This window comes from Rattus rattus, chromosome 1, assembly GCF_011064425.1.
Source record: "Rattus rattus isolate New Zealand chromosome 1, Rrattus_CSIRO_v1, whole genome shotgun sequence".
NCBI lineage: Eukaryota > Metazoa > Chordata > Mammalia > Rodentia > Muridae > Rattus > Rattus rattus.
In genome coordinates this window covers 39,580,721-39,605,324 of record NC_046154.1, presented here as the reverse complement: position 1 = coordinate 39,605,324, position 24,604 = coordinate 39,580,721, and the positions used below count along the sequence as shown (strand labels likewise).

The following is a 24,604-nucleotide window of genomic DNA, read 5'->3' as shown; positions in this document are numbered from 1 at the left end:
AGATTTGTGAGAATAAAGGCGGTAATGGCTGTGAATGGCAGCGAGAGCGATGGTTTTATGTCTGGGAAGCATAGTAGGGTTTTAAATTACTCTCTCATCAGCGCAAATGCCTCAGTGGGGAATCCAGTTCGGGCCGTGGCTCCAGGGAAAGGCAGCGGTGTTGGCTGAGTAGTTACATGTGTGAGTAAGTCCGTGGATGTGCAAGTGAGTGGGTGCCCAGGGAGTTCAATGAAGAGGGTTATATAATGCAGAAAACGGATTGGGCAGTCTCAAAGACTAACTTGTTTGTTTTATTTTGGGACAGGATCTCATGTAGTCCATGCTGGCCTCAGCTTGCTCTGTATCTGAGGATAACCTGGAGCTCCTGATCTCCCTGCCTCCATGCCCCAGGGCTGTGATGAGCAAAACGGGCTCCGTGCCCAGCTGAGACTGACACCTTTGAGCACAGGCCATATTGGAAAGGCTTCTCTTAGTTCTCAGTAACCCCAAGTGCTTAGTCCCACGGTCAGGGCCCTTTTCTGGACACAGCAACTGAATGAGGATCAGGGAAGTGGGGTGAGTTGTCCAAAGTCAGAGAGCTCTGAAGGCCAAAGCTGGGATTCCAGCCCAAGCCATCTGACTCTGCAGAGTGAAGCCCTGGATGACGGAGTGAATGAAAGAATAAGTGCCCACCCTGTGGGCAAGACCAGGCCACCTGCTGGTCTGGCGTAGAACCCCTTGGTAAAGTGGACATTGAGGTTCTGGACAGGGCTGATGTCTCTCCTAGGATAGAACTCGACAGCCACGCCTCATAATCCTTCTCCCTTTTTCCCCTGCAGGCGGATGCCGCTATGCAGCACTATGGGGTGAATGGCTACTCCCTGCATGCTATGAACTCCCTCAGTGCCATGTACAACCTGCATCAGCAGGCGGCCCAGCAGGCCCAGCATGCCCCTGACTACCGGCCATCAGTGCATGCGCTTACATTGGCTGAGCGCCTAGCTGGTAAGGGCCCTGGGGACCTGGCCATGGAGACAAGATGCTGGGGGGTGGGTTGGGGGGGGGAGGTCACGGAAAGCAAAGGGGGAGGGGTGTGCACAGCTTATTTGAGGCACTCAGACAGCCCTTGGTCACTCAGCAGCACATTTATATAACATCTGTGCCACTGCCTGCAGAATGCTGCTCCCTTGTCAGCACTGTGCTGGGTCCTCGAGCTACCTCAGCCTTCCGGGTCCTATAATAAGCCTTTAAAGGAGGTGTTCACTAGCCCTGTCTCATACATAGCCTAAGGTAGCAAGTCCAGGGCTGGTCCAGGGACCTTTCACTGGGAAGTAGCTGGAAGAGGGCTGGGCTGCCTTGGGAGAAGACTGAACACAGTGAGATAAAAATGATGGCTCTCACGGTGGTTTGAATACCGGTTAAGTCCCAGCCCACCGTGTGGGTCTCCATGCTCCTCCTACTTCCCTCTGTTTTCTCTTCCTGTATTCAAACCCCAAGAAGAGGGTCACCACTTCATTTTCTAGGGATTTGAACATGACAGTATGAGGCCAGACTTGGAGTTACCTATCTGTGCATCCACCTCTCTTCTTGGGACCAAGTTTCCTCCAGGGCAGTGGCAATTCTAGGGTGACTGGCAGGAAGTGGTCAGCGAATCACAGCAATGCTTATGGTCACCAGCACTCAATGCCCAAAGTGAGTCCCAGGCACTTAAGAGCGCTGAGGGTGACGTTGACTTCTGGTTGTTCTCTCACCTCTCGGTGGTTTCAATGCCAGCTTTCCCATGACTGCAATGACATATGTGGAGAAACAGTTTAAAGAGAGAAGAAGTTTATTTTGGATCGTAGTTTTACAGGTTTTGGGCCGTGATTGACTGGCATTATTTGCCGTGAGATTGTATTGAGGCGTCACATCAGAGAGCGCATGGCACAGTAAAACCGTTGACCTCATGGAAGGCAGAAAGCATAGGGGAGAGAAGACAGTCAATGACCACACCCACAGAGGCTCACTTCCTCCACCTTAGCCTTATGTCCTAGCAGTCCGTTCAGCCTTGAATCCGTCAACGGATCAATCCCTTGATAAGGTTAGCAGCTTCATGATCAAATCACCTTTTACTAGTGCCACCAGCTGGAGACAAAGTGTTTAACATGTGAGCCTTCGATCCATTTTATATCCAAAATTAACAATGCATATGAGCAGGAGTTAATGACAGGTGGTGAGCTACAGACTTCCTGGGAGATGTCACCACCTAGTTTACGATGCCCCAGTCCAGCCTGTCCTGTTGCATGGGCCATGTCCATGCCGGGTAGTTGTAAGGGACTTCATAGAACTGCTTGGAAGACCGAACATCCACAGATCCATGAGAGGGCATGAAGACCTGAGTCAGTGGTGGGCAGCATGGTGGGCAGAAGGCAGGCAACTTTTAAAAGCTCCCCAAGGGGGGAGGATCATCAGGAGACCAGGCACAGGAGTGGGATAGGGTCTGAGGACCATGCCTACCTTGGGATACCAGCCTGGCAGAGAGGACATAGCAGCCAGCCTTACTCTGTTAGACCTTGCCAGGCCTCTGAACGACTGAGCCCCTGGTTACCTTTCTTAGATCAGTGTAGACCTTAGTGTCCAGTGTGGTGGTAGTCAGTGTAGACCTGCCCCAGCTGTGTCTACTTGCCTCTTATGGAATGAATTCCCTTTGACCATATGACAGTGACGTTTAGCTCAAGGATTATATCACAGAGAGGATTCAGGACAGAGGCTCATATACACTGATAGGAACAGAGGGATTGGGGTGTTTACCTCACTTCCAAATAGCCAACTTTTAAGGAGGAAGAGTCCTTCTAGGGATTCTTGTGGAAATCTTACCTTCCATGGCAGGAGCTGTATTAGGAAGCCTGGTCTCCCTTGAGTCCGTGTAGTCCTTGGAGCTAGTGGTAGGATGTGGAGCTGCTGTCTCTCCACTAGAATGGGTGTGACTAAGTGGTCCATGCTCCCTCTCCTGCTCAAGGGTAACACTTGTGACTTCAGGTCTGCCTGGGCTAAGATTAGGATAAGTTATAAAGGGTCTGTCCCTCTTAACTGGAGAAGTATCTCAAAGCCTAGGGTTCCCTGTACCTTTCCCATTTAGGATGTAGAAAGTTTCCCAGCCCTGGAGTACAAGAGGACCCTGGTATTGTTCAGAAGCAAAAACACTTGAGCTTCTTCCAGCATTGACCGAGTCCATTTTTGTGTGATGGGAACTTATGGCCCAAGTACCAGTCAGGCAGAATAGAAAAAACTACACACTAGTCTGAGAGAGATACCATCCTGGCTGGTTGCTGTGTTACCAAACACAAAGGCATGCCTGTAGGATCGATGGATGGTTCATCTTTGCCACTCCAATCCAACCATGCAGGGTGGAGATTTGTTCCCTTCCCCTGAAGAGGCAGACGGAGAGTCAAGGCTGGGTGTGATAAGCCTTTCCCATGGGCTGAGGGCCCTGGCAGGGCTACGTTTTCTGCTTAGGAAACGAGACCAGAAATCTGTCTTTCCACCAGAGATGTATAGACCAGGGAAAAGGATGGGATTGAATGTGAGGGACAGAGACTAGGTATGCCCAGTCAGCCTTCCCCTAAGTCATTTTGGAGACCAGCATCAGCTTCTGGTGCTAAGAAGTCTTAGTGCCCAGAATCTAAGGCCCACAGGGTACCAGAGTCCTTTAGATTATTAGCATCATGTCATCTTAGAACATTTTAGCATCTTGGGACGTTTTCCTTTTTAAGATAGGATTTCACCACATAGCTCAGTCCAGTCTTGGCCTCTGTCTCCTGATTGATAAGGCTGCAAGGATGTGTTTCCATTCCTGCCCTAGTATGTTGAGACTTTAGGGAACTTGGGGTATCACCTATCATCACACCCCTTAATGCCAGCCACATCAGGAGGACTTGTCCCCACACTCACATGCCTGACAGCCATGCTCGGAGCTGAATTAGTCCTCTGTAGTTCTGTGAGTGGAGGCTGTTGACAGGTTAGAGAGTTTTTCAAGCCCGGTCAGTGGAAAGAGGATCGGTGATATCCAGGGGCCGGGGGTCAGCTCTGACGGCTGTTTCAGTGTCCAAAGTGGGTCAGAGCAGAGTCAGATTCAAAACTTATTTCCCATAATTAAATGGGCCTTCTCTGCTTGCCCTCCAACGGCTGTACATTTCAAGACATCATCTTGGAGGCCCGCTATGGCTCCCAGCACCGTAAACAACGTCGTAGTCGCACGGCATTCACAGCCCAGCAGCTTGAGGCCCTGGAGAAGACCTTCCAGAAGACTCATTACCCAGACGTGGTGATGCGTGAGAGGCTGGCCATGTGCACCAATCTTCCCGAGGCCCGCGTGCAGGTAGGGTCCGACCCTCCCAACTGTGCCTTGCAGATGAGTGCTAGGAGTTGCACTTGTCCAGGAGTCAGCGTTTGCTTGAGCAGTGCCGAGATACATGCCTACTTCTCTCGTGTTTATTTGGAAAAATAGATGGGGTTGGGCGAGGGCCTGATTATCACATCACCCGGAGTAGTTGTTCCTCCCCTGACTGCTCCTCTCCGTGGCCCCCAGGTGTGGTTCAAGAACCGCAGGGCCAAGTTCCGAAAGAAGCAGCGTAGCCTGCAGAAAGAGCAGCTCCAGAAGCAGAAGGAGGCCGAGGGCTCCCACGGGGAAGGCAAGATGGAGACCCCAGCCTCAAACACACAGCTGGAAGCAGAGCAGCCTCCCCGTCTCCCCAGTGGTGAGCCCCCTGCTGAGCTTCAGCTGAGCCTGTCGGAGCAGTCGGCCAGTGAATCCGCCCCTGAAGACCAGCTGGACCGCGAGGAGGACTCCCGGGCAGAGGAGCCCAAGGCTGAAAAGAGTCCTGGATCTGAGAGCAAGGTGCTGGGCTGCAAGAGGGCCAGCCCTAAGGCAGGTGAGGCTCAGCTCGGGGGTGCTGCAGGCCGAGCGGAACGGCCCAATCTGGCATGATGGGTCTGAGTATGGAGCAAAGCAGGATGGTCAACCCCTGGCCTTCAGGAGCGTGACCAGTTAGGCATGACTGGCTATTGCAGACCTGTGACCCATATCCACCCTTAGTAGTTGGGTCATAGAAAGGTCTAGAGAGACGGTTCCAGGAGAGGGCCTGGGAGGCAGGGAGGTTAAGGAGGGAGCAGGTGAGGGACTGGCTAAACCTCTCTCTCCATTTATGAATTATGATAGCCCTTTCAATATTTAGCAGCCAGTGCAGACAGATGCACAGTATACGCTGAGTGGATTCCACACTGGTACCTGAGATTCCCGTTGCAGCAGATTTCACCTTGATTCAAAGGACTCGGCCCGTGCCTTTTCAGCCCAGAGGTCTGGCCCATTAAGCACTCTCATGGAAAGGGGATCTGCTGGCAGGGTCTAGAGGATGCGTCTTCTTTTTTGTCCTTCATTTTTTTGAGGATTTCTCTGTGTAACCCACATGAGCTGTCCTGGAACTCACTCTGTAGACCAGGCTGGCCTCGACCTCACAGAGATTCACCTGCCTCTGCCTCTGTGTCCCAAGTGCTGGGATTAAAGGTGTGCGCTACCACTCTTGGCCCAGGGTGGTTCTCTTTTAGGACTAGGTATATCCATCTCTGTTCCACGGAGCTGCTCTGGGCTGGAGCCCCTTCCCCTAGCACGGTTAGGAGAAACAGAGTTCTGGCATGTTGTATATTCAGATACAAACTCTAAACTAGGCAAGAAGGGTGTAGGGCCTTTGAGCTGAGGGCTGGAGAGAGAAGATGAGAGCCCTGGATATTCCTTGAAAAGATTAAAGAGTTCCCCAGGGAATGCAGGCATGGATGCCCAGGTAGGAGGAACCCTGCAGCTTCTCTAAGTCCCTCCCAACCAAATTCTGAGGGTCACTTCGGAGGATGCCCTGGCTGACAAGGGATGGTGATGTTTCTAGCCAGACTATGTTCTAGCCAGACTATGTTCTAGCTAGACTATGTTCATTGCCTGATCAAGGGATTGGGAGGAAGTCTCTCTTCCGCGACCAATCCTCTTATTCTGAGTACTTGTTTTGTGTTCTCTGCTTGCAGATTCCCCAGGCAGCCTGGCCATAACGCCTGCAGCCCCAGCGGGCAGCCTCCTTGGTCCTTCCCACTCCTACTCCTCGTCCCCACTCAGCCTCTTCCGTCTACAGGAGCAGTTCCGCCAGCACATGGCGGCCACCAATAACCTGGTGCACTACTCATCTTTTGAAGTGGGCGGTCCTGCACCTGCTGCGGCAGCAGCTGCCGCCGCCGCGGTGCCCTACCTAGGGGTCAACATGGCCCCACTGAGCTCCCTACACTGTCAGTCCTATTACCAATCCCTGTCAGCAGCTGCTGCTGCCCACCAGGGTGTGTGGGGGACCCCATTGCTGCCGGCGCCCCCCACAGGCCTGGCACCTGCCTCAGCTGCCCTGAACAGTAAAACCACGAGCATTGAAAACCTTCGCTTGCGGGCCAAGCAGCACGCTGCCTCCCTGGGACTCGATACACTCCCCAATTGACTGCCTGGCTTCCAACCCAACCATGGTCTTAGGTGTTCCCCTATCTCGGTCCCATGGTTATTCCCAGAAGGCTCTCCGAGTTCTCCAAGAACTAACTTCGAGAGCCCAGGGATACTGGGGCCTGGAGTCCTTTCACTTTGTCTCCCTTCTTCAGAGTCCCAACCCCAAGTGAATCCCACACACCCTCTGCATGGCCCTGCTTGGACCCCATGGAGGTCAAATGGGGAGGAGGTGAGCAACTGGCCTCCCCTCCCCGGTATTGCCTCCTCCCCTGCTCCCTCACTAGTAAGTTGATGTGTGGAATGTGAGATATAAATATAAATATATAAAACTATATTTTCAGGCACTGCCTGCCCCAGGCCCCTTTCCCTGTTCTCCTCACATCTCACTGCTACCCTTGCCTCTGAGATTCTCTCCAGCAGTTGTTCTCTCTCTCTCTCTCTCTCTCTCTCTCTCTCTCTCTCTCTCTCTCTCTCTCTCTCTCTCTCTCTTCTCTTCCCTCCTCCTCTTGATCTCTCTCCTCTCTCTCTCCCTGCAGCCCCATTTTTCTTCCTCCATCCCTGTCCCCCACCCCCCTACCCCACCTGTCTATCCCTAACTGCTGTGCCGTCCCTTGGCCTTTGGTGCTGGCTGTATTGTTGTCCTATATTCTCAGTGTTTCCTTTGGGCTTGTGGTGTTCGGTTTTAGTCACTTTGTTTCTTCCTGTTTCTCTTCTGCTCTGCTTGCCTATCTCCTCCCTCAGCCTGAACCCTCTCTAGGCAACTCTTCCATCCCATACCCCAAGAGTCAACAAAGCCCTACTTGAAGACCCCGGAGCGACAGGCAGGAGGTAGCCCCTAGCCTCACAGCATCTCCCAGATATTAGGAGGGGCTCACAGTCACCTTTCCTTCTCTTTCCTTGCTTGGAGTACCAGCTCCTCAGATTGCAGAGGGGCATGTGGTGGCACTGGGACAGCAATCTCTTTGCAGGGTTCTAGCCTCCCTTATCAGCGAGTGAAGCCTATGGCCACACACGGTCTCAGGATTTGTTGACTTCCTGTCCCAGAGGCCAGTGGGAGTAGGAGCTTCTGTCTATTAGTCACTAGCACGGCAAGGTGTGCTCTTACAGGCTACCCTGCTCTGCGGACTCCCTTTCAGGGTGGTGTGGCATTGGGCAAGCCCCGTACTTTCTGGGACTGTCTTGTCTGGATAAGATGACTAAGAAGATTCTGTTCATTTCCAACCACCCATAGCCTCTAACCTTGTATGGCAGAGGCTTTAGTTAGGTCTAACCATGACCTGCAGTACAAACACTCAGAGAAGCCCGATGTGTAAGTTAGAACATTACTGTTGTTTTGCTGAGGAACAGTGAGTCCTGCATACCTGAAGCTCTCTGTGGGTACCGCCTCAGTTTCTCAGAAAATGCATTCCTTTCTGGGTTAGACAATCTGGATTTGGTCCTATTTTACTTGGATTCCAGTGCGAGCCTTGGGGGCTACTCCATTTCCATGCCCATGGTGAGGGGTAGGTAAGATGACTTGGATAGATTTGTGGTTATGATTCCCAAGCCCCACACCCACACAGTGGGTTGCCTGGCATGGCTGGCCTACAGAGCCAACAATGCCCACCTTAGTAAGGCCAGTCTGGACTGGGGTAGGAGGAGAAGGCTTTGGGCAGTAGAAAGTGGGGAGGGGAATAACCTGAGACAGGAGAAGCATGACAGAAACAGGAGAAGCGAGCATGAGTGAGCCTTTGAACACGAGGTGACTGGCCTCGTGAGAGTGAGGCAGAAAGCCTAGAGTGCAGCCCAGTAGTCCCACTTCCACACAGGGAGCACCAAAGGCAGTTGAGGGTTTCTTAAGAAGGGGTATCTTCCTGGGATCTGGAATCTGGAAGGCGAGTCCAAAGCCTTTCGAACATCAGAGGAGGAGAAACTTGGCCAAGGGGACGAGAGGTTAGCAGATCTGAGGGGTTCTGGGTTGGGGAGGGTTCAGTGGCCCATGGTTAGCTTCAAGAAATTATGTTTCTGAAATGTCTCATCTGGAATTGGGCACAGGGCTGAAACTGTCTTTCTAGTTCTGGGTGCAAATGACCGATTGTCACTGGGACTTGGGATCTAACCATCTCCAGTCTCCCCAACCCTCTAAGGGGGAAGGCCACCCGAGGTCGTGTTCTGTCATGACACAACCCTGCTCTACCCTAGGCTTTTCAAAAAGCTCTTAGATCTTTGTCATTCGTTCTCTCATTTGCTGACCCAAACCCACAAGGCCAGAGAAGGAAGGAAAGACACAGGTGGGTGTTATCCTCAGGGATCTCAAGTTAATTTAGGGTACCAGACTCAGGTACTCAAAGCAGCTGAAAGAGAAGGGGTTTGAAGAGAGATATAACCATGTCTTCTTGGGGGTGATTAGACGGCATAATTTTTTTGAAGATATTAGAGGGCATGAGTGTGGCAGGTGAACCCACTTGCTGGACATTACTGATGGAATCTCTCCCAGGCCTGCTGGTCACTTGGGACAGAGAACCCAAGGACTAAACTCTTACGAGCCCTTAGAGGAAAAGTCCTGCTCTTCTCTGCTCCTTCCCGTTTGAGGTCTCCTTTGCCCTGCTTCCTCACTTCCCTAGAGCATGGTTCAGGGGCCTGGGTCCCCGCCTCTATGCAGAGGCTGATTGGCTGTACAGACCGCTTTCCAAACCAGCTGTTTTGTGACCACTTGTGCTTAGAGGTTGTACCAGCCCTTGACAAAAAAACCACCGTGTATTGTATTTATTTATTCTGTTAGTTGAAGAAGCAAAACTCAAACCTCTCACTTTCCCTTGTCCTGCCCCCTGCATAGCACAGCATGATGCTCTGTCCCGTGTATCTGTCTGTCAGTCTGTTGGCCTCACTTCCTGTGACTTTGTGACCTGTTCTTTGTCCTAATTGGCTAATAAAAGAGAACCTGGCAGCACAGCCCTTGATCCGTATTCATTCTCAGAGATGCCTACCATGGGCTCAATCGATGGTGTTTCAGAGTCTCGCCGTGGCTGATGGGATACAATGCAGGTAGCTCTGCCGGTGGCAGCTGGCCTCTCTGCTGGTTTTGCAACACTCCGTGACTCTTACTTGCCTGTAGCTGGTGAGGCGCACTGGAAAAGTCACTGGGAGCAGACCTTTCTAAGCTTTTGGGGGGCTAAGGTGGCAGGGCAAACAGGCAGGTGGCCCAGAGGACGGTTCTGCAGGGTGGAGAGGGAAGGATAATTTGTGGAGCAACAAGCAAGCCAGAAACAAAGCTGAATACTAGGAAGGCACATCTGAATCTCTAGGCATGGTGACACACATCTGTAACCCCAGCACTTGAGGAATGGAAGCAGGAACATCCTGAAGGCCAGCTCTCCAGGCCACTTGAGATGGTCTCAAAAAGTTGACTTTGGTGTGTGATGCTTTTATTTATTTGCAAGAGGTTTTTTTTTTTTCCTCTTCTCCTCCTCCTTCTTTTTCTTCTTTTTAATAATAAAGTTTACTAAACAAACTCCAGAGTTGCTCTCTGGTGGGACAGGGGCCTTTAAGTGGAGTGAGTTCTTTATCATCAGAGGCAAGCATGCGAGACGTGGACAGCGGGTCGCTGCAGTGGTAAGGCCACGTGTGTACATGTTGTTGGAAGCCCATGTGTAGGAGTGAGGGCCTGTGCCATGAGCTCCAGAGCCTACCAGTATTTGTGTTCTTCCGGATGAGCAGGACAGAGTGAAAGCCAGGAGACAGGGTATGTAGGTGGTGGCTGCAGGAACAGCATACAGTTCAGAAGTTTGTGTGGTGAAATCTTTGTTTCTCCTATTTCAAGAAAAAAGGAAGCCAGGCTTAGAGGCGCATGTCTTTTAATCCCAGTGCTCTGGAGGCAGAGACCGGATCTCTGTGAGTTTGAGGCTAGCCTGCTCTATGTAGTGAGTTCCAGGACAGCCAGGACCACAGAGAGACCCTGTTTCAAGTAAAACAACAAAAGAGAACCAAACATCTCCATTCTTTGGCCCTCACCACACTGGCCCTATCTTCCTTCTCTGAGTTCCAGAGTGTCTCCAAGAAAACCCATTGCCAGGAGGAGGTGTGCTGGGTGGAGCTGGGGCTTAGAGGGTTGGGACCTCCCTCTGCCAGTCCTTCCAGGTAGGAGAACCCAGGCAGGCCTGGAGAGTATGCAGATGGGTTATCTACTGGATTTTCCAGGGTGGCTCCTGACCTCCCTACTTCCCAGGTCTTTTGTGACCCCAGGAGCTGCATTCCTCTCCCAAGCGGGGCTGAGTGTCACCTCCCTGACTGATCAAATGTCACCCCAAATCTCCCATAGGTCTTACCTGGTACTTCCTACATACCTCAGCTTTGAGGGACACACCTTCCCTGGCATGAGCTTGTCTGGTGACACCGCAGTTCAAATCCCTCACTCATTCTCTCAGCATTGACTGAGCACCTGCTGGATACCTAGTCCCGTGCTGGATGCCAGGTACGGAGAAGCAGGCATTAAAAACACGTCCTGGCAATCACAGCTTGGCATGACTCAGAGTTTGACAAAGAAGGCACTGGCAACAGAGAACGTCCTTAGTTCAGCATGGGGGGTTCAGAAAGGTGCTTTAGGAGAAGGACATGACCTGAGCACCATATGTCAGGTGCTTCTTAGGAGTTCAAGAGCAAAGGATTCTGGGAAAGGCACAGTCCATTCAAGTTGTAGGACTGGAAAAGGCAGGGTGGGACTGGAAGACAGAGTGGCAGTGTCAACAGGTGAGGGTAGAAGGGAAAACTGAAAAGCTAGGTATGCTGCCCCCCTCAGCCCCTTCTCTCCCGAGATCTCAGCACATGGAAGGAGGAGGAGGAGGAGGCCAAAGAGTTCTTAAGTTGGAGGCCAGCCTCGGCTACAAAACAACAAGAGCAACAAAGTCTAGAAAACATACAACGAAAGGAAACGGAGTTTAGAGTCAAGCCCTAGGGCTAGAGCCTGGAACTTTAGAAATTGGGTGAGTGAAGTGATCTGTCTTGTATTTTTAATAATTGCATATTCCTCATGGTTTGTGCATGGTGGATCATAACAAGGAGCTAGATGGAGCGAGACCAGAGAGGAGTCCATTGCTATGTCCTGACGAGAGACAGTAGCATCAATCTGGCCTACAAGAGCTGAGGAGAAGGGCCGATTAATGAATGATTTGGGAGGTAAAATCACCATGGTAACAGCAGAATGGGGAAGGCCCTAGGTGCTCCTAGGTCTATGGCTCAGCTACAGGGTAGGTGGATGCCCTATTCTGTTGAACCTGGGGTGAATGTTGGCTCCTGAGCTTAAGTTTGGTCTCGTTGGCGTGTAGACTTCCCCATATTTAGGGAACTTATGGTAGCGTGGACTCTGCTGTTGGTATGGACTTGATTCAACATGTTCTTTGTGCTATGCATCCTTTAAACAATCCACTTAATCCTGATGCAACTCTGTAGGGTAAATATTGTCATTACTCCCATCTGATAGATGGAAAAACTGAGGTACCCAAGACCACCAGACCAGGACCCAGCTAACATTGAAATTTATACTCTTAACCTTGGTGGTTGCAAAGACAGAGACAAACATGGGAGACATGTGATTGAATGAAATGATAGAGAAGTTTGAGGTCAGGACCTCCAGGACATGCTGGTTGTGACAGAGCCAGGGCAAACTCACTACAACTTTCTGTTTACTGTGGGCGCTTTTCTAGCAAACTAGCCCTCAGCTTCCTCTCTTGAATGGGAGCTGTTAATCACGTCTAGCCTGCTGCACAGAAGACTCAGATGAGGTAAGGAGTAAGAAGGCATCTGAGGAGACAGAAGCTGAGCAGTGCCCCCCACCCCCAGCATTAATGAATGAATGGGCAAATAGGAGGTTTCCTCGAAGTGTAATCTGGAGTTTCAGTTTTTCTTAAGGCTTGGCCCGTGTTCATTCTTTCAGATTAGGAGTCCATTCTCAGCTCTGGTGGAAGGAACACCTGCTGACAGGGCCTGGAGATGCTCCCTTTTAGGGATAGGGAACCCTCCTCCATCCCTTTCCCACAGAGCTGCCCTGGGCTAGAGCCCCCACCCCTAATCTTTCATTCTCCTTCGCTTCTGGTAAAGCCGATTAGAGGGCGGCCTCCTGCCCGCCCCCCTGACAAGTTTGTCTGAACTTCCAACAAAGGCTCTTAGAGGGCTGAAGAGCGAAGGCTGGGGCACAGGGAACCTGACACCACTGGCCTGGGATCACCCCAGCAGCCTAGCAGGTTGCACTGTGGCTCTGCCCACCCTGTGGTGAGCAGGAATGTGCCTGCAAGGGGACCTTGGCCCCACAAAGGCCTGGGGGATGCGGTGGGGGTGGGGTGGAGCCCTTCACCTGAGAACCCCTCACAACTCATAGGCAAGCAGTCAGGGACTGCGTGCATTCTCATACACACTTGAATCACACGCATACATCCTAAACCCCGGCCCAGTGGTATCCTGACTTCCAAATTGAGCCACACTCTCTGGGTCTCACATTCATGCATGAATACACCCCCTGCAAATATCATCCACAGCCTGCAGTCTGCCATCTAGACACTCCCACATAGCTGCTTCACCCCCAGAAATGCATTCTTCCAGCTCTACTCACATCCAGACAGCCCACGGTATGCTCAGAGGTAGATGTAGGGCCCCTTCCTAGACAGGCCTTTAGAGCGGGGCTTGGGCCCCAAGGGTTCCTTGGTAATTGTTGTACCGTGTGTGTGTGTGTGTGTGTGTGTGTGTGTGTGTGTGTGTGTGTGTGTGTGTGTGTGTGTGAAGATGCTGTCCTGCTGCCTGGGTGAGGTCTTACACCAGCCCCGTTGCCATTCATACATCTACGGCTACTCCCACACACCCAATCAAGGGGCTGCCCCTTTACACACTGAAGCCTCCCTTCTCACGGTGAGCTTCATGGACCCCAATGAGGAGTCAAAAAGGATCCTGGGCTCAGAGGCCTCACGACATTCAGATGTGGCCATCTTGGAACTCCTTATTTATTTATTATCTATTAAGATTTCTTTTGCCCATTGTTTGTATATGGCTGAGGGCGCACACACGCTACAGCATACATGTAGAGGTCCAGGGGCACCTTTTCAGGAGTTGCTTCTCTTCTCCCACCCGGTTTTTGAGGCAGGGTCTCTTGTTTCTGCCACTGCTACATATGTGAGCTTCTGGCTGACCCCCTGTCTCTCTCTTCCGTCTTGCCAGAGGAATGCTGGGATTACAGACAGGAGCCACCCACCACATCCAGGAACTGAACTCAAAGTCATCAAGCTTGAATGACTTACCCACTGGGGTATCTTCTGTCCCCACTCCACACACACACACACACACACACACACACACACACACACACACCACATACACACACACACACACACATACACCCACACACACACACACACACACACACACACACACACACACACACACACACACACACACACCACATACACACACACACACCACATACACACATACACCACACACACACACACACCACACACACCTGTTTAGATAAGATCTCATGTAGTCCTGGCTGGGATCACCATGTAGTCTTGAATTTATAGAGTTCCTCCTGTCTCTGCCGCCTAAGCGCTGGGAAGACAGACATATACTGTAGCCAACACTGCAATCAATCAATCAATCAATCAATCAATCAATCAATCAATCTCCTCCTCCCCCTCTCCTTCATTTTGTTTGATTGAGACAGGGTGTCTCTTTGTAGCCCTGGCTGGTCTTGAACTCACAGAGATTCTCCTGCCTCTGTCTCCCAAGTGCTGGGGTTAAAGGTGTGCACCACTACTGCCTGGCTAAAATCCTTTATTATTATTATTATTATTATTATTATTATTATTGTCGTTGTTGTAATCATCATTATTTTAAATAAGGACTTATTTATTTATTTTATGTATGTGAATGTACTGTCGCTCTCTTCAGACACACCAGAAGAGGGCATCAGATTCCATTACAGATGGCTGTGAGCCACCATGTGGTTGCTGGGAATTGAACTCAGGACCTCTGGAAGAGCAATCTTAACTGCTGAGCCATCTCCCCAGCCCAAATCCTTATTTTTTAAAACAAGGTCCAGCATCTTTATTTTATAATGGCCTCACAGATTATGGAGTTGCTCCTCATCACTGTCTCTCTGAACTGACTCACAAGGTTTTAGAAGCCCTTGGCTTCTGTTACCCAAATTCATTCATTCCACTTTGTAGCTGGGGTTTCCCTCCCTACTCACACACCTTACCATACAGCTGAGAATGAGGAGAAAAGAACCACTACAGGCTACCATACCCAGAGGCACATGGGGCTCAAGGTCATCATCTGTAAAATGGGGCTAGTGATAATCCAACACTAGGGTTCTTCGTGATCCTTAAATGAGATTAAACACACATGTTTGCCATTCCGTAACTGCTCGTGTTTCTTACTGCAGTTATACTCTTATAAATGCTGGTAAGCAAAACCAGACTCTGCCCTGCATCTAGTCTCACGGGGAGAGCAGAAAATGCTACCCTAGGGGTTGGGGATTTAGCTCAGTGGTAGAGCGCTTGCCTAGAAAGCGCAAGGCCCTGGGTTTGGTCCCCAGCTCCGGAAAAAAAGAAAAAAAAAAGAAAAAGAAAAGAAAATGCTACCCTAATCACCCTGTAGGTAGATGTTAAAGCAGCCAGGTGAATGAGAAGTGCGTACACACACACACACACACACACACACACACACACACACACCCCTCTGACCATGCAGGGTTTACAACACACAGGAGACAATCTGAGGCTGGGATCAGAGGTGACTTAGGACAAGTCACAATTCTATTAGAGGTCAGAACCAGAGCTCGATTTGGAGCTGCAATGAACCCCACATGTGGCTGGTGTCGAGGCCATTTTGTTTCTAGTAGATTGTCTGGGGCTCATTGAAGAAGCTTCATGGGGAGCAGAAGGGTGGCTCGGCAGTTAAGAGGACCTGGGTTTGATTCCCAGCACCAGCATGGAGGCTTACAACCATCTGTAGCTCCTGGTCCAGGGGATGCAAACCCTCTTCTGGCTTCTTCAGGAACTAGATACACGCCTAGTGCACAAATATACATACGAGAGAAGCACCCACCCATAAAATAAAATAAAAATCCATCAAAAGAGAATTTGTTTCATCGCCTATAAAGTGGGGAGTTCTCCTCTCACCCTCCCTGGTTTGTGGGAACCCAGGGAACTGATCATGGAAATGAGGGATTAAGCTGCCTGCCCGCACTAAGGACCCTAAGCCTCAGTCTGGGTTTCCTCTCCCACCCTCCGCTCCCACCCCACCCCCCACCCTCCCCTTCCAAGCCAGGAAACTCGTGTAGCCATCTACCCTGCTTCAGTGCAGGGAAACTGCCACCTCAGCCCGGGATCCCTTCCAAGACAAGTCTGGGACAACAAAGGCCACAGGAGCCGCATTTCCTCCTGGGGGCTGACCGCCCAGCGGCTCCTTTACCTTGGCAAGCAAGCTGAAGAGCTGTTCATGGAAAGAGCTCGTTTGGGGCGTGTGGGTGGGTACATGTGATCCCGCGCGTGTGTGCACAAAGCTGCTTATTGTTGTTGCCCCTACCTGAATGGGCCGATAGACCTGGAAGTTTGGGTCCTTCTCAGGCCACCCTGAGCATCCCAGGTCCTCTTCGCGGCATGGGTTAGGCCACCGGGAGGGAAAGGAGAGCACTGGAAGCAAGCCACAGTGCCTCAGAAAAAAAAAAAAATCCAGGCTAGCAGAGGTGCATAAATGACAATAGGGAGAGATGACAGGGATTCTATTCTTGTAAGGAGAGGCCTCAACCCTGGGTCTCTTCCCAGCACTCACTGAGAAGGGCCTGCGAGGACTAAATGGTTTCCCTCATTCACCTTTACCTACGGCCCTCCTTCGATGAGCCATCTAGAGAAAGACTGTGCGGACGAAGACTAGCCGACCCCAGTAGTGGAGGCTCCCGGCAAAGGCTTCGTGTCTGTTTTAAGTTTGGCTTGGAACTGAGCAGCTTTGTGGCCCTGACTGAAGTCCCTTGGACTGGGTTGGCTGGAAACTGAAGCTATGCAGGCGGGACTCTGAAGTGGCCAAAACTGTCCCAGCAGTGGCTTGGCTTGGTCCTTATCTTATTTTCCCTCACATCGGCCACCAGAGGGTGGACAGATGGGGCTGGGTTGCCTGCTGGAGGATCAGGTCTGTTGGTAGCTTGGGAAATCCTAAACCAGATCCTCAGACAGACATCTTCCGGGCTCTCCTCAGTCCCAGGCAGGATACCCCATGCCTAACCACGCGCCTAAAGGGATGGGGATCACTGATGTTTCGTAATGCGGCGGGAGGGGCTGCCTCAGCAGGTCCGTGCTGAGACATTCCCCTGAGGTACCAGCTTTACGACAGGTCTAGTATAAAATGAAGTTTATTTGGGGCATGAGAAGGGGGGCTGAGAAGGGAGTAGAGGCAGAGAAAGAGGGGACAGAGAAAGACAGAGAGGAAAGAGAAAGAAGGGAAAGTGTGGAGAGGAGGGATGAAGACAGAGAAGGAGGAAGGGGGGTGGGCGCAGAGAGGAGAGAGAGAGAGAGAGAGAGAGAGAAGCCAAACAGTCCTTTTACAGCAAGCCAGGTTCCTACCTGGTTGTTGCTAAGTAACTGTTGGGCGGAGCCTAGAACTAAAGCAAACAATAACCACCTTCCGCCTTCCTGGACTTCCTGCTTTAGGGAAGTTCTTTACACTAAGTTGAAACCTACACACACAGTAGTCTTCTTATTGGGCTTGACCTGGTCCAGTTCAAGGACCGTGTGGAATGTGTCTATGTGCACTGTTTTGGGACATGTCACAAGACTGTACCAGATGGTGTTTCACGCACTCAGTGCGTCCTTTCCCACGTGTCTTTGGTTCTGCTGAAGCAAACATACTGAGTCTCTGGATCACCCGCTCCAGGAAATACTGCTCGTGGGTGGGAGACGGTGTCCCCTCGTTCTCCTGCCCTTCTTGGCTACTGTCCAGGTGAAACTCCATGAGCAGGACTTGGCTCGGGACAGGTCCTGGTTCACAGTTGGTGTCCAGCCAATCCCAAACTTGTTGAGCTAAACTGGAATATCATGTGAGGGACAATCAACGTCCAGGCCCCTGGTGAGCCTGGTTCTTGTCTGGCCTTGTCCTGACTTTGCAATATGTCCTTGGGTAGGTCCTGACTTTTTCTGGGCCTCTGGTTCTTGGGTGTAGGTTGGACAGAGTGATCTCCATATGCCTCAGACAGGCTTAGGTTCCAAGCATCTTGCTAAATCCTTTTTTTTTTCCTGTACAAGAATCACCCCCAGATTCCTTCTACGATCTCTGCCCGTGCTGGGTACTCCCAGGTGTGTATATAAATAGGGCATAGAGGTACAAGTCAAAGGCCCAGCAGCGACTTGACAAAGTAGGTCAAAGGAGTCTCAAAGGATGGCAGCTAAGGACAAACAAGTCTGTCTGTCCCTTCTCGAGCCTGCTTCAGTAATGGCATCTTCAGTGATGGGGCCTAGGACAGAGGTCACATGACAGTCCCCATCTCTTTCTGAGAACATGACCTCATCCTAGCATAGACTTTCTCTTTTCAGACCTAAACAACATTGGATGTTTAGGGACAACACATCAGCCTTCAAGGTAATGGGAGTGGGCTCAGTGGACTAATAGTTGGGGGGCACCATTCTTCCACTGGCCAGATGCATGCCGTGTGCTGGAAAGTCGGCAGTAAGCAGGGTGGATCCCTGATGCTAATGTGCTTTCCCAGTAGAGTGGATTCAGACAGCAAGCAGATGGACAATGAAGTATATACGTTTGGGTCGCTGCTTGAAGGTTATAAGGACTCCGGCGATGGAGGTGTGAGCATTGAGTTTGAATTCAGCCTTGTCTCAAAGGGAACACAGGAGTATAAAGATACCGAAACAGTGCGTGGGGTCAGGGCTTAGACCCACAGTCAGAGATGAACAGACAGACTACAGTCAGGTAGACAGACTGTGGGGAAAGGCTGGTCCAGGCCCAGGCAGGATGGAAGCTTCAGGGCAGAAGAATGAAGAAGGGAGACAGGATCTATTAAACTGATGACTCCAGGCCTTAATCCTGTGCCAGGCCCAGGAGGGCAGTGTATGTGGGGGAGGGGAGAGCCCCCCGCTGGGGTGTAATTTCACGCTGAAGGGCCTGATGGGGCATCCCCTGGACTGATCCTTTCTGGATCAGAAAACCCACTTCCCTTTGTCGCATGCAGGGCGATTAGCGCCTTAACCCTTTGTACGCTGGCTCAGGGCCAGTTCTGCCCCAACTTGCCTCCAGCCCCTGGGGACCTAGCCCAGGGTTCTTTGCTCTCAGCCTAGCCAACTGCTAGAACTGGTCCTGTATGTGTGTATAGGAAGGTTGAAGCTTCCTGAGTAAGGAAGGCCTGAGAAGACCAGGGAATAGATTCTAAAACAATTTCTGTCCATGTCCCTGCTCTCAGGCACCTAGCGTCCTCAGATTGCTGTTACCACTAGCAAACTGTGGACCCCATATGTGGGGGTCCTCCTTTTATTGCATTTTAATTTATTTAGTGTGTGTGTGTGGGGGTGTGCACACATGCCACACTGCACACGTGGAGTCTAAAGGACAGCTTGTGAGAGTCTTCCCATCACGTAGGCTTGGGGGATCAAACTCTGGCTATCAGGCTTCCTTCCCTTGCTACGCTGCCTCATTGGCTCTGGCAGGTGCCTCTTATTGCTTAGTTCAGTCCACACTCCTTCAAGAAGAAGTCTGCAGTCCAGTTTCTTCCTCTGCCTTACTCAAAGGCTGGCAACCCAAGGCCACAGCCTTCCTACACACCTAGCACTGGAAAACTCACTACCTCCCAGGCAATGAAGCCAGCATCTTCTACTCCCAGTGAGTCTCACTGGGAGTGAACACTGACCCTTGAGGTCAACCCTCTGAACACTCACAGGCCATGTGTCAGGAACATCCCAGAGATAGCCCTGGCCCATAGTGACATTCTAGAGCTAAGTGGGTCATCATACCCAGCCCCCTGCACTTATGGTCTCTTACTGATGACCTCCTCTTTGTGTCTCTGTTCAAAGACCCACCAGGAAGTGGTCTCACCTTTGGCTCCATATGTCCTTGCACCCTTCCCAGGCTAACTTCAACATACCTAGGGTCCGCTCCCCTGGCTTGGGGGAGAAGGGCAGGGACCAGACTTGGCCTCCTTTAAGCTCCCTGGGTCTCTAAAACCCCAGTCCCATTAAAAGAAAGCCCCTAAATGTTATTTACACTTCGGAGTCTTAAAAACCATTAACAAAAGCCACTTAATTCAATTATCTTCCCGGCTGGCTCGGTTCTCAGCACTGAGCACTGGCCTCCCCTTGCCACCCCTCCCCACCCCCCCACCGTCATTGTGTCGGGCTAATGAGGTAAACTGAAGCGAGCCTGTCCCCCTGACAGGTTTATGAGAATTTAATAAAGCGTGGCCGGGACCAAATGAGTTGCCTCAGCCTTGGAGAGCTCATTGTCTTCAGCGTCAGCGTTTTTTGACTCAAGCTGTCCCCCCTCCCCCGCCCCAGCTCTTGCCTGGCTCAGCCCCAACCCTTGCCCTTAGTACCTCCCTAGGTAAACCCAAAATCCTGTGTGCCTGGCGGAGACTGGTGTGGCCCTGCAGGGGCAGAGCACCCATGGAAGTCTCCGAGAAGGGCAGAAATTAAATCTATCCGTTGCCCCCGGGAAGTGTCCCTTTGTGGGCCCACAGTCCCCAACACACATCAGACCCTGAAACAGACCTGGGCCACGTCTCTGCTCAAGTGCTATAGACCCTGCCAACCCGAGGCGAATTTGGGCAAGCCTCACCCTTCTTGCTTGCTGAAGTGACCAGCCAAAGAGAGCTTCTCAGATGACGGGATTTCTCTTCCTGCAAGGGCACATGGTGGGTTCTGGGGTCTCCATTATAGCCCGGAGATTCCTTCTTTATACGGACTGGGACTGCAGTCTCACATTTTCAGTGACACGCAGCGCAGGGCGGAGCCCAGGAAGCAGCAGGGATTTGGTTAAGGTTCCAAGGCTGTTGTAGGCACAGGTGGAAGAGGCTCCGAGGCTGACCTCCCAGCTAGACCCGCCAGAGCACTGTGATACCTTAGGAAGCCCGGTGCCGGGCTTCCTTTAAAACCCAGCTGTCCCGGAACCAGCCTTTCTCTGCTTGTCCTGCCAGAGACCCAAGGACCGGAAGCTTCTGGGCAACTCTGAGGCCTAGCATTCTTTTTATCTCCTACAGAGGTGATGCTGGGCATTACTTCCTAGGGGAGAGAAGCTAGATCTGAAGGGAGTCCTTAGCATATCTTCATGTCAGTGGAGCATCAGGAGAGCAAGGCTTAGCGATCAATGAGTGTGATTGTGATAAAAGTTCAATCAGGTCTATGACCAGAGTTGATTGGGATTTTGTCAGCCAGGGCTCAGTAGATGGACCACAGTCAGAGCTGCTTGTTCCCAGGGCCAGAGCTCAGTCTACAACCAAAACAAGAGCTAACGCGTGTCCATGATCAAAATTCAATGTGTGGCTAAGTCCTAGTTCAATATATAATAAAGGGCAGGGATCAGAGAAGTTGCTAATAAAGACCTGGTTCAGTATACTGACAAAGCAGGAGCAGGAGTCAGAGTGTATCAGGGTCAAGTTCACACTGTAACCAAGGACCAAGACTCAGTATGGACCAGGGTCAGGGTTCATCATTAAGGCTAGGATTCAGTTCATGATAGGCTCAGGGATTTTTTTTTTTTTTTTTTTTTTTGACCTTGATGAATTCTATTTTCTGGTCAAGGCTTCCTCAGTAGTTTCTAGTTGTAGAAATGCATAATTTACTTAGTACATTTAGGTGACTAACCTCCTGCCTCAGCTCCCCTGCCTTACCAGTTCCTTGGGGTCTTTGGCCTTCAGAAGAGAAAAAGAGACAAAATTGTTCAGGCGGCTGGAATTCCCTGTCGTGTACTCGGGGCGCCCTCTGGTGGCAGCCTCTAATAGTGTTTATTTTATCTTGGCCCTCTTGCTTTCGGGAAGCCTGGGCCTCTGGTACGTTATGGAAGCCCATTTGGTTGTCTGTGTGCTCTTACATTACTGCACACCACCCAAACAGAGGAGCAGACACAGAGGAATCTTCAAGTAGACAGTGGACACACCCACGAGCTTTTCTCTCTTCCTGTCCAGTCGGCATCTATGATCCCTGTTACAGAGATCTACGTCTCGACTGTCACATCTTTCATTCATCAGTTCGACAGGTATTATCGTTCACCTACCTGTGACAGGTATCGGAGAGAGCATAATAAAGATCTCCATTTCCTGGTTCTCATTCCTCTTCTTAATCACTAACTCCTGGCCACAGCACCCAGAGGAACTCACTGACACCAGCTGAAGGTTCGCAGGGGCTCAGAACATGCTAGGATCCCTTCTCCACCAGACTGGCAGGTTAGACTAAACTAGGTTTGAAGTCTCTGCCTCTCCCAGTTCTCACATGCCACTACCCATAGGCGAGGCTCCTCTGCCTACATACCAGGGACCTCTTCTCTGGAACCCAGGCCTGTGGGCCCAGGCCCTTCATGGTGACTCAGCTGGGCTGACAGCTCCTGGAACACGGTCCTGCAATCTATACATAAATGCTCCAGGCAAACTTTTAGCACTTCCTTTTAGAGCCTTTTCTCTTCCTTCCTCAGGAAGTCTGGCAGATGACTTGTCCCATTTACCTCAGAGAATGGTGTAGCTGCTTACAGTGTCTACTCCAGCCCCAGCCCCAGGCCCAGCCCCTAACCTTCCCCTTGTTTGCCAGCTATCCCTTTGATGCTGTTTTCTACACAGCAGGCAGGGAAATCTTTCCAATCATAAACCAGATCATGTCACTTCTCTGCTTAAAGCCCTCCAGTGCATCCTATTTCACAGAGAATAAAATCCTAATGTCTCACCCTGTCCTTACCAAGCTTGCCCTGGGTCAAGCAGCAACCCCCTCCACACAACTCTGTCACGACTTCCAGTCTCTATAGCCCTTCTCTCTTGTTTTGACACAAAGGGGCCACGTCCATGCTCACCTCTGGGCTTTTTCAATGACTGTTTTCTGAACTTAAAGTGTTCTAGCTCTGCTTTAGCATGGCTGTCTCTTGTCACTCTGTTCAGAATTCAGCTTCTCTCAGAGAAGACCTTCCTAACTCCCCACGTCCCAGAGACACATCTTCCTATTGTGATTTCCAGCATAGGATCGTTTATTGGTGTTTCCTGGTCTCGTGTGTTCGTGTGTGTGTGTGTGTGTGTGTGTGTGTGTCTGTGTGTGTGATATGTGCATGTGTGGACATGGGTACCCATGCATGTGTGCACAGGTGCAGTGGCCAGAAGAGAACATCAGATGTCCCTCTCTGCCCATGCTCTTGGAACGGGACACCTCAAGCTCATTCTGAAGCTCAGTGGGTGGCAGCCAGCCCCACTGACCCTCCACACCCGTTAGTTTATAGACTCAAAGGCATGGCCGGGCTCAGCTCTTTCCGTTGGTTCTGGGATCTGGTCTCAGTTCCTCATGCTTCTTTTTTTTTTCCTCTTTTTTTCGGAGCTGGGGACCGAACCCAGGGCCTTGCGGTTGCCAGGCAAGCGCTCTACCACTGAGCTAAATCCCCAACCCTCCTCATGCTTCTGCAGCAAGCACTCCTACCTGTTGGGCCGTCTCTCTAGTCCTGTTTACTGTATGCTTCTCTGGGTAGAATGTATAATCCCAGTGCTGGGCACACGGTGAGGTTCAGGAATTATCTGTTGGATTCATTTATAAAAACTGACTCTCAGCAGCTACCCTCATTTCTTCTAGTAGGACTAGAAGGAAGACACCCCAGTTTCTGACCCCTCATGGGTTCCCTAGTTCAGGCCAGCAGGCCTAGTTCTGAGACGCAGGGCCTCCTGGACCACCCTGAGTTCCTCATGGCAAATCCTGGGGAGCTCTATCCTTTCAGAAGGATCAGCTCTGTGTTCTTCCTGTAGCCCTGCACCTCTGGGGATCGCGGGATCAGGTTAGAGGGCTTAGTCCTCTGCTCTGCCCCTTACAGGCCTTACCAGGCCCTCAAGAGCTCCTCCAGGTAGGGAGCTTGCAGACCCCATCCTCATCATAACAGGAACAGCCTCCCAGAGGCCTGCTGGGAGGGCCTGCAGAGGTTTGCATACAAAGCTCTTCTTTGGCACCACTATCCACAGAGAACGGGGCTGCTCCACGGTCTCACCCGCTATACTACAGTGAGTGGGTCTGTCCCTTAGCTCTCACTGTATAAAGGGAGGAGACCCTGTGTGGCAGGTCTGGAGACCCGAAGGTGCTATGCTGGGACTGATTGGAAAGTATGCCCCAGGGCACTTGCGTGACTGAGGAGATGGAGTGAGTTCAGATGAAAGAAATAACCATCTTTGGCTGCGGGTGGCAAGCAGGGACTCTAGGGAGTCAATGCCCCCATCCTGTCCTCTCTCACAAGTCTGCTCACACCACTGATCTTTGATCCGTTGTTCCACTTCCGGGAATCTTTATCTGAAGTCTATTTCTCCTCTCCAGTAGCTAACTCCGGAACAAGATCAGGGAATCTTCTTGTGTGTGGGATAAAGAGCCCCAAGGGTGTAATTCAGGGCATCTGTCAGCTGGAAGAGGGTTTGGGTTAGGGCTAACATGGTAGGGCATATAAGGGTGTCACTCCATATGGTGTTGGGGGAAGGGAGGTCCAGATCCCACCTAAGTCTGCATCAATGGGAACCTCTTTCAAGGAAGAGGAAGCAGTTGGTGTTTGGGAAGGCAGAGCACTATCTCAGAGGAGTTTGAGCCTGGGAATGACCACAGACACACATGTGTGCATACGCACATGCACACCAACACATACCCAATAGGGGTGACAAGACGTTCCAAGAAGAGGCCAGGTATTCCAGGTACTGAGTGAGAGCTGCAAAGGCCAGGCTACTGGCTTGTGGGAACAAATTTACTTGCTGGTAAATTTGCTTTCATTTAGGTCCCTCGGAGACAACAGGAGAGGAGAACAAGGCAGCAGACGAAGGAAGAGCCCCAGGACTGTTGGGAACTACCTGGTCCACAGCAGAGCCCCGCGTGGACAGAGAAGAGAGAGCTGATAAAGCCCAGAGTGGCTGGCCAAGGAGTTATCACTGTCAAGGGACGGTGGGCCAGCATGGGC

At 51.3% G+C, this 24,604-nt stretch overlaps 1 protein-coding gene across 2 annotated transcripts; it reads left to right on the top strand.

Annotated features, from left to right (window-relative positions):
- Window positions 1-821: 821 nt before the first annotated feature.
- On the top strand, window positions 822-9,412 carry Dmbx1 (diencephalon/mesencephalon homeobox 1). Of its 2 annotated transcripts, none has more exons than XM_032888989.1 (4): window positions 822-984; window positions 4,158-4,336; window positions 4,547-4,889; window positions 6,028-9,412. In XM_032888989.1, exons 1-4 carry the CDS (start codon window positions 831-833, stop codon window positions 6,480-6,482), a joined length of 1,131 nt encoding a protein of 376 aa, XP_032744880.1. In that variant the 5' UTR covers window positions 822-830; the 3' UTR covers window positions 6,483-9,412. The 2 variants fall into 2 exon arrangements, with proteins under 2 accessions (XP_032744880.1, XP_032744873.1); XM_032888982.1 differs by having other exon boundaries at window positions 831-982; window positions 4,141-4,336; window positions 6,028-6,482.
- Window positions 9,413-24,604: the final 15,192 nt, after the last annotated feature.

Bases quoted from the DNA above. Each gene is read 5' to 3' on its own strand.
- Dmbx1 (XM_032888982.1), top strand. From the start codon at position 831: ATGCAGCACTATGGGGTGAATGGCTACTCCCTGCATGCTATGAACTCC. The intron at 4,337-4,546 runs GTAGGGTCCGAC...CGTGGCCCCCAG, and splicing joins TTCCCGAGGCCCGCGTGCAG to GTGTGGTTCAAGAACCGCAG. The intron at 4,890-6,027 runs GTGAGGCTCAGC...CTCTGCTTGCAG, and splicing joins GAGGGCCAGCCCTAAGGCAG to ATTCCCCAGGCAGCCTGGCC.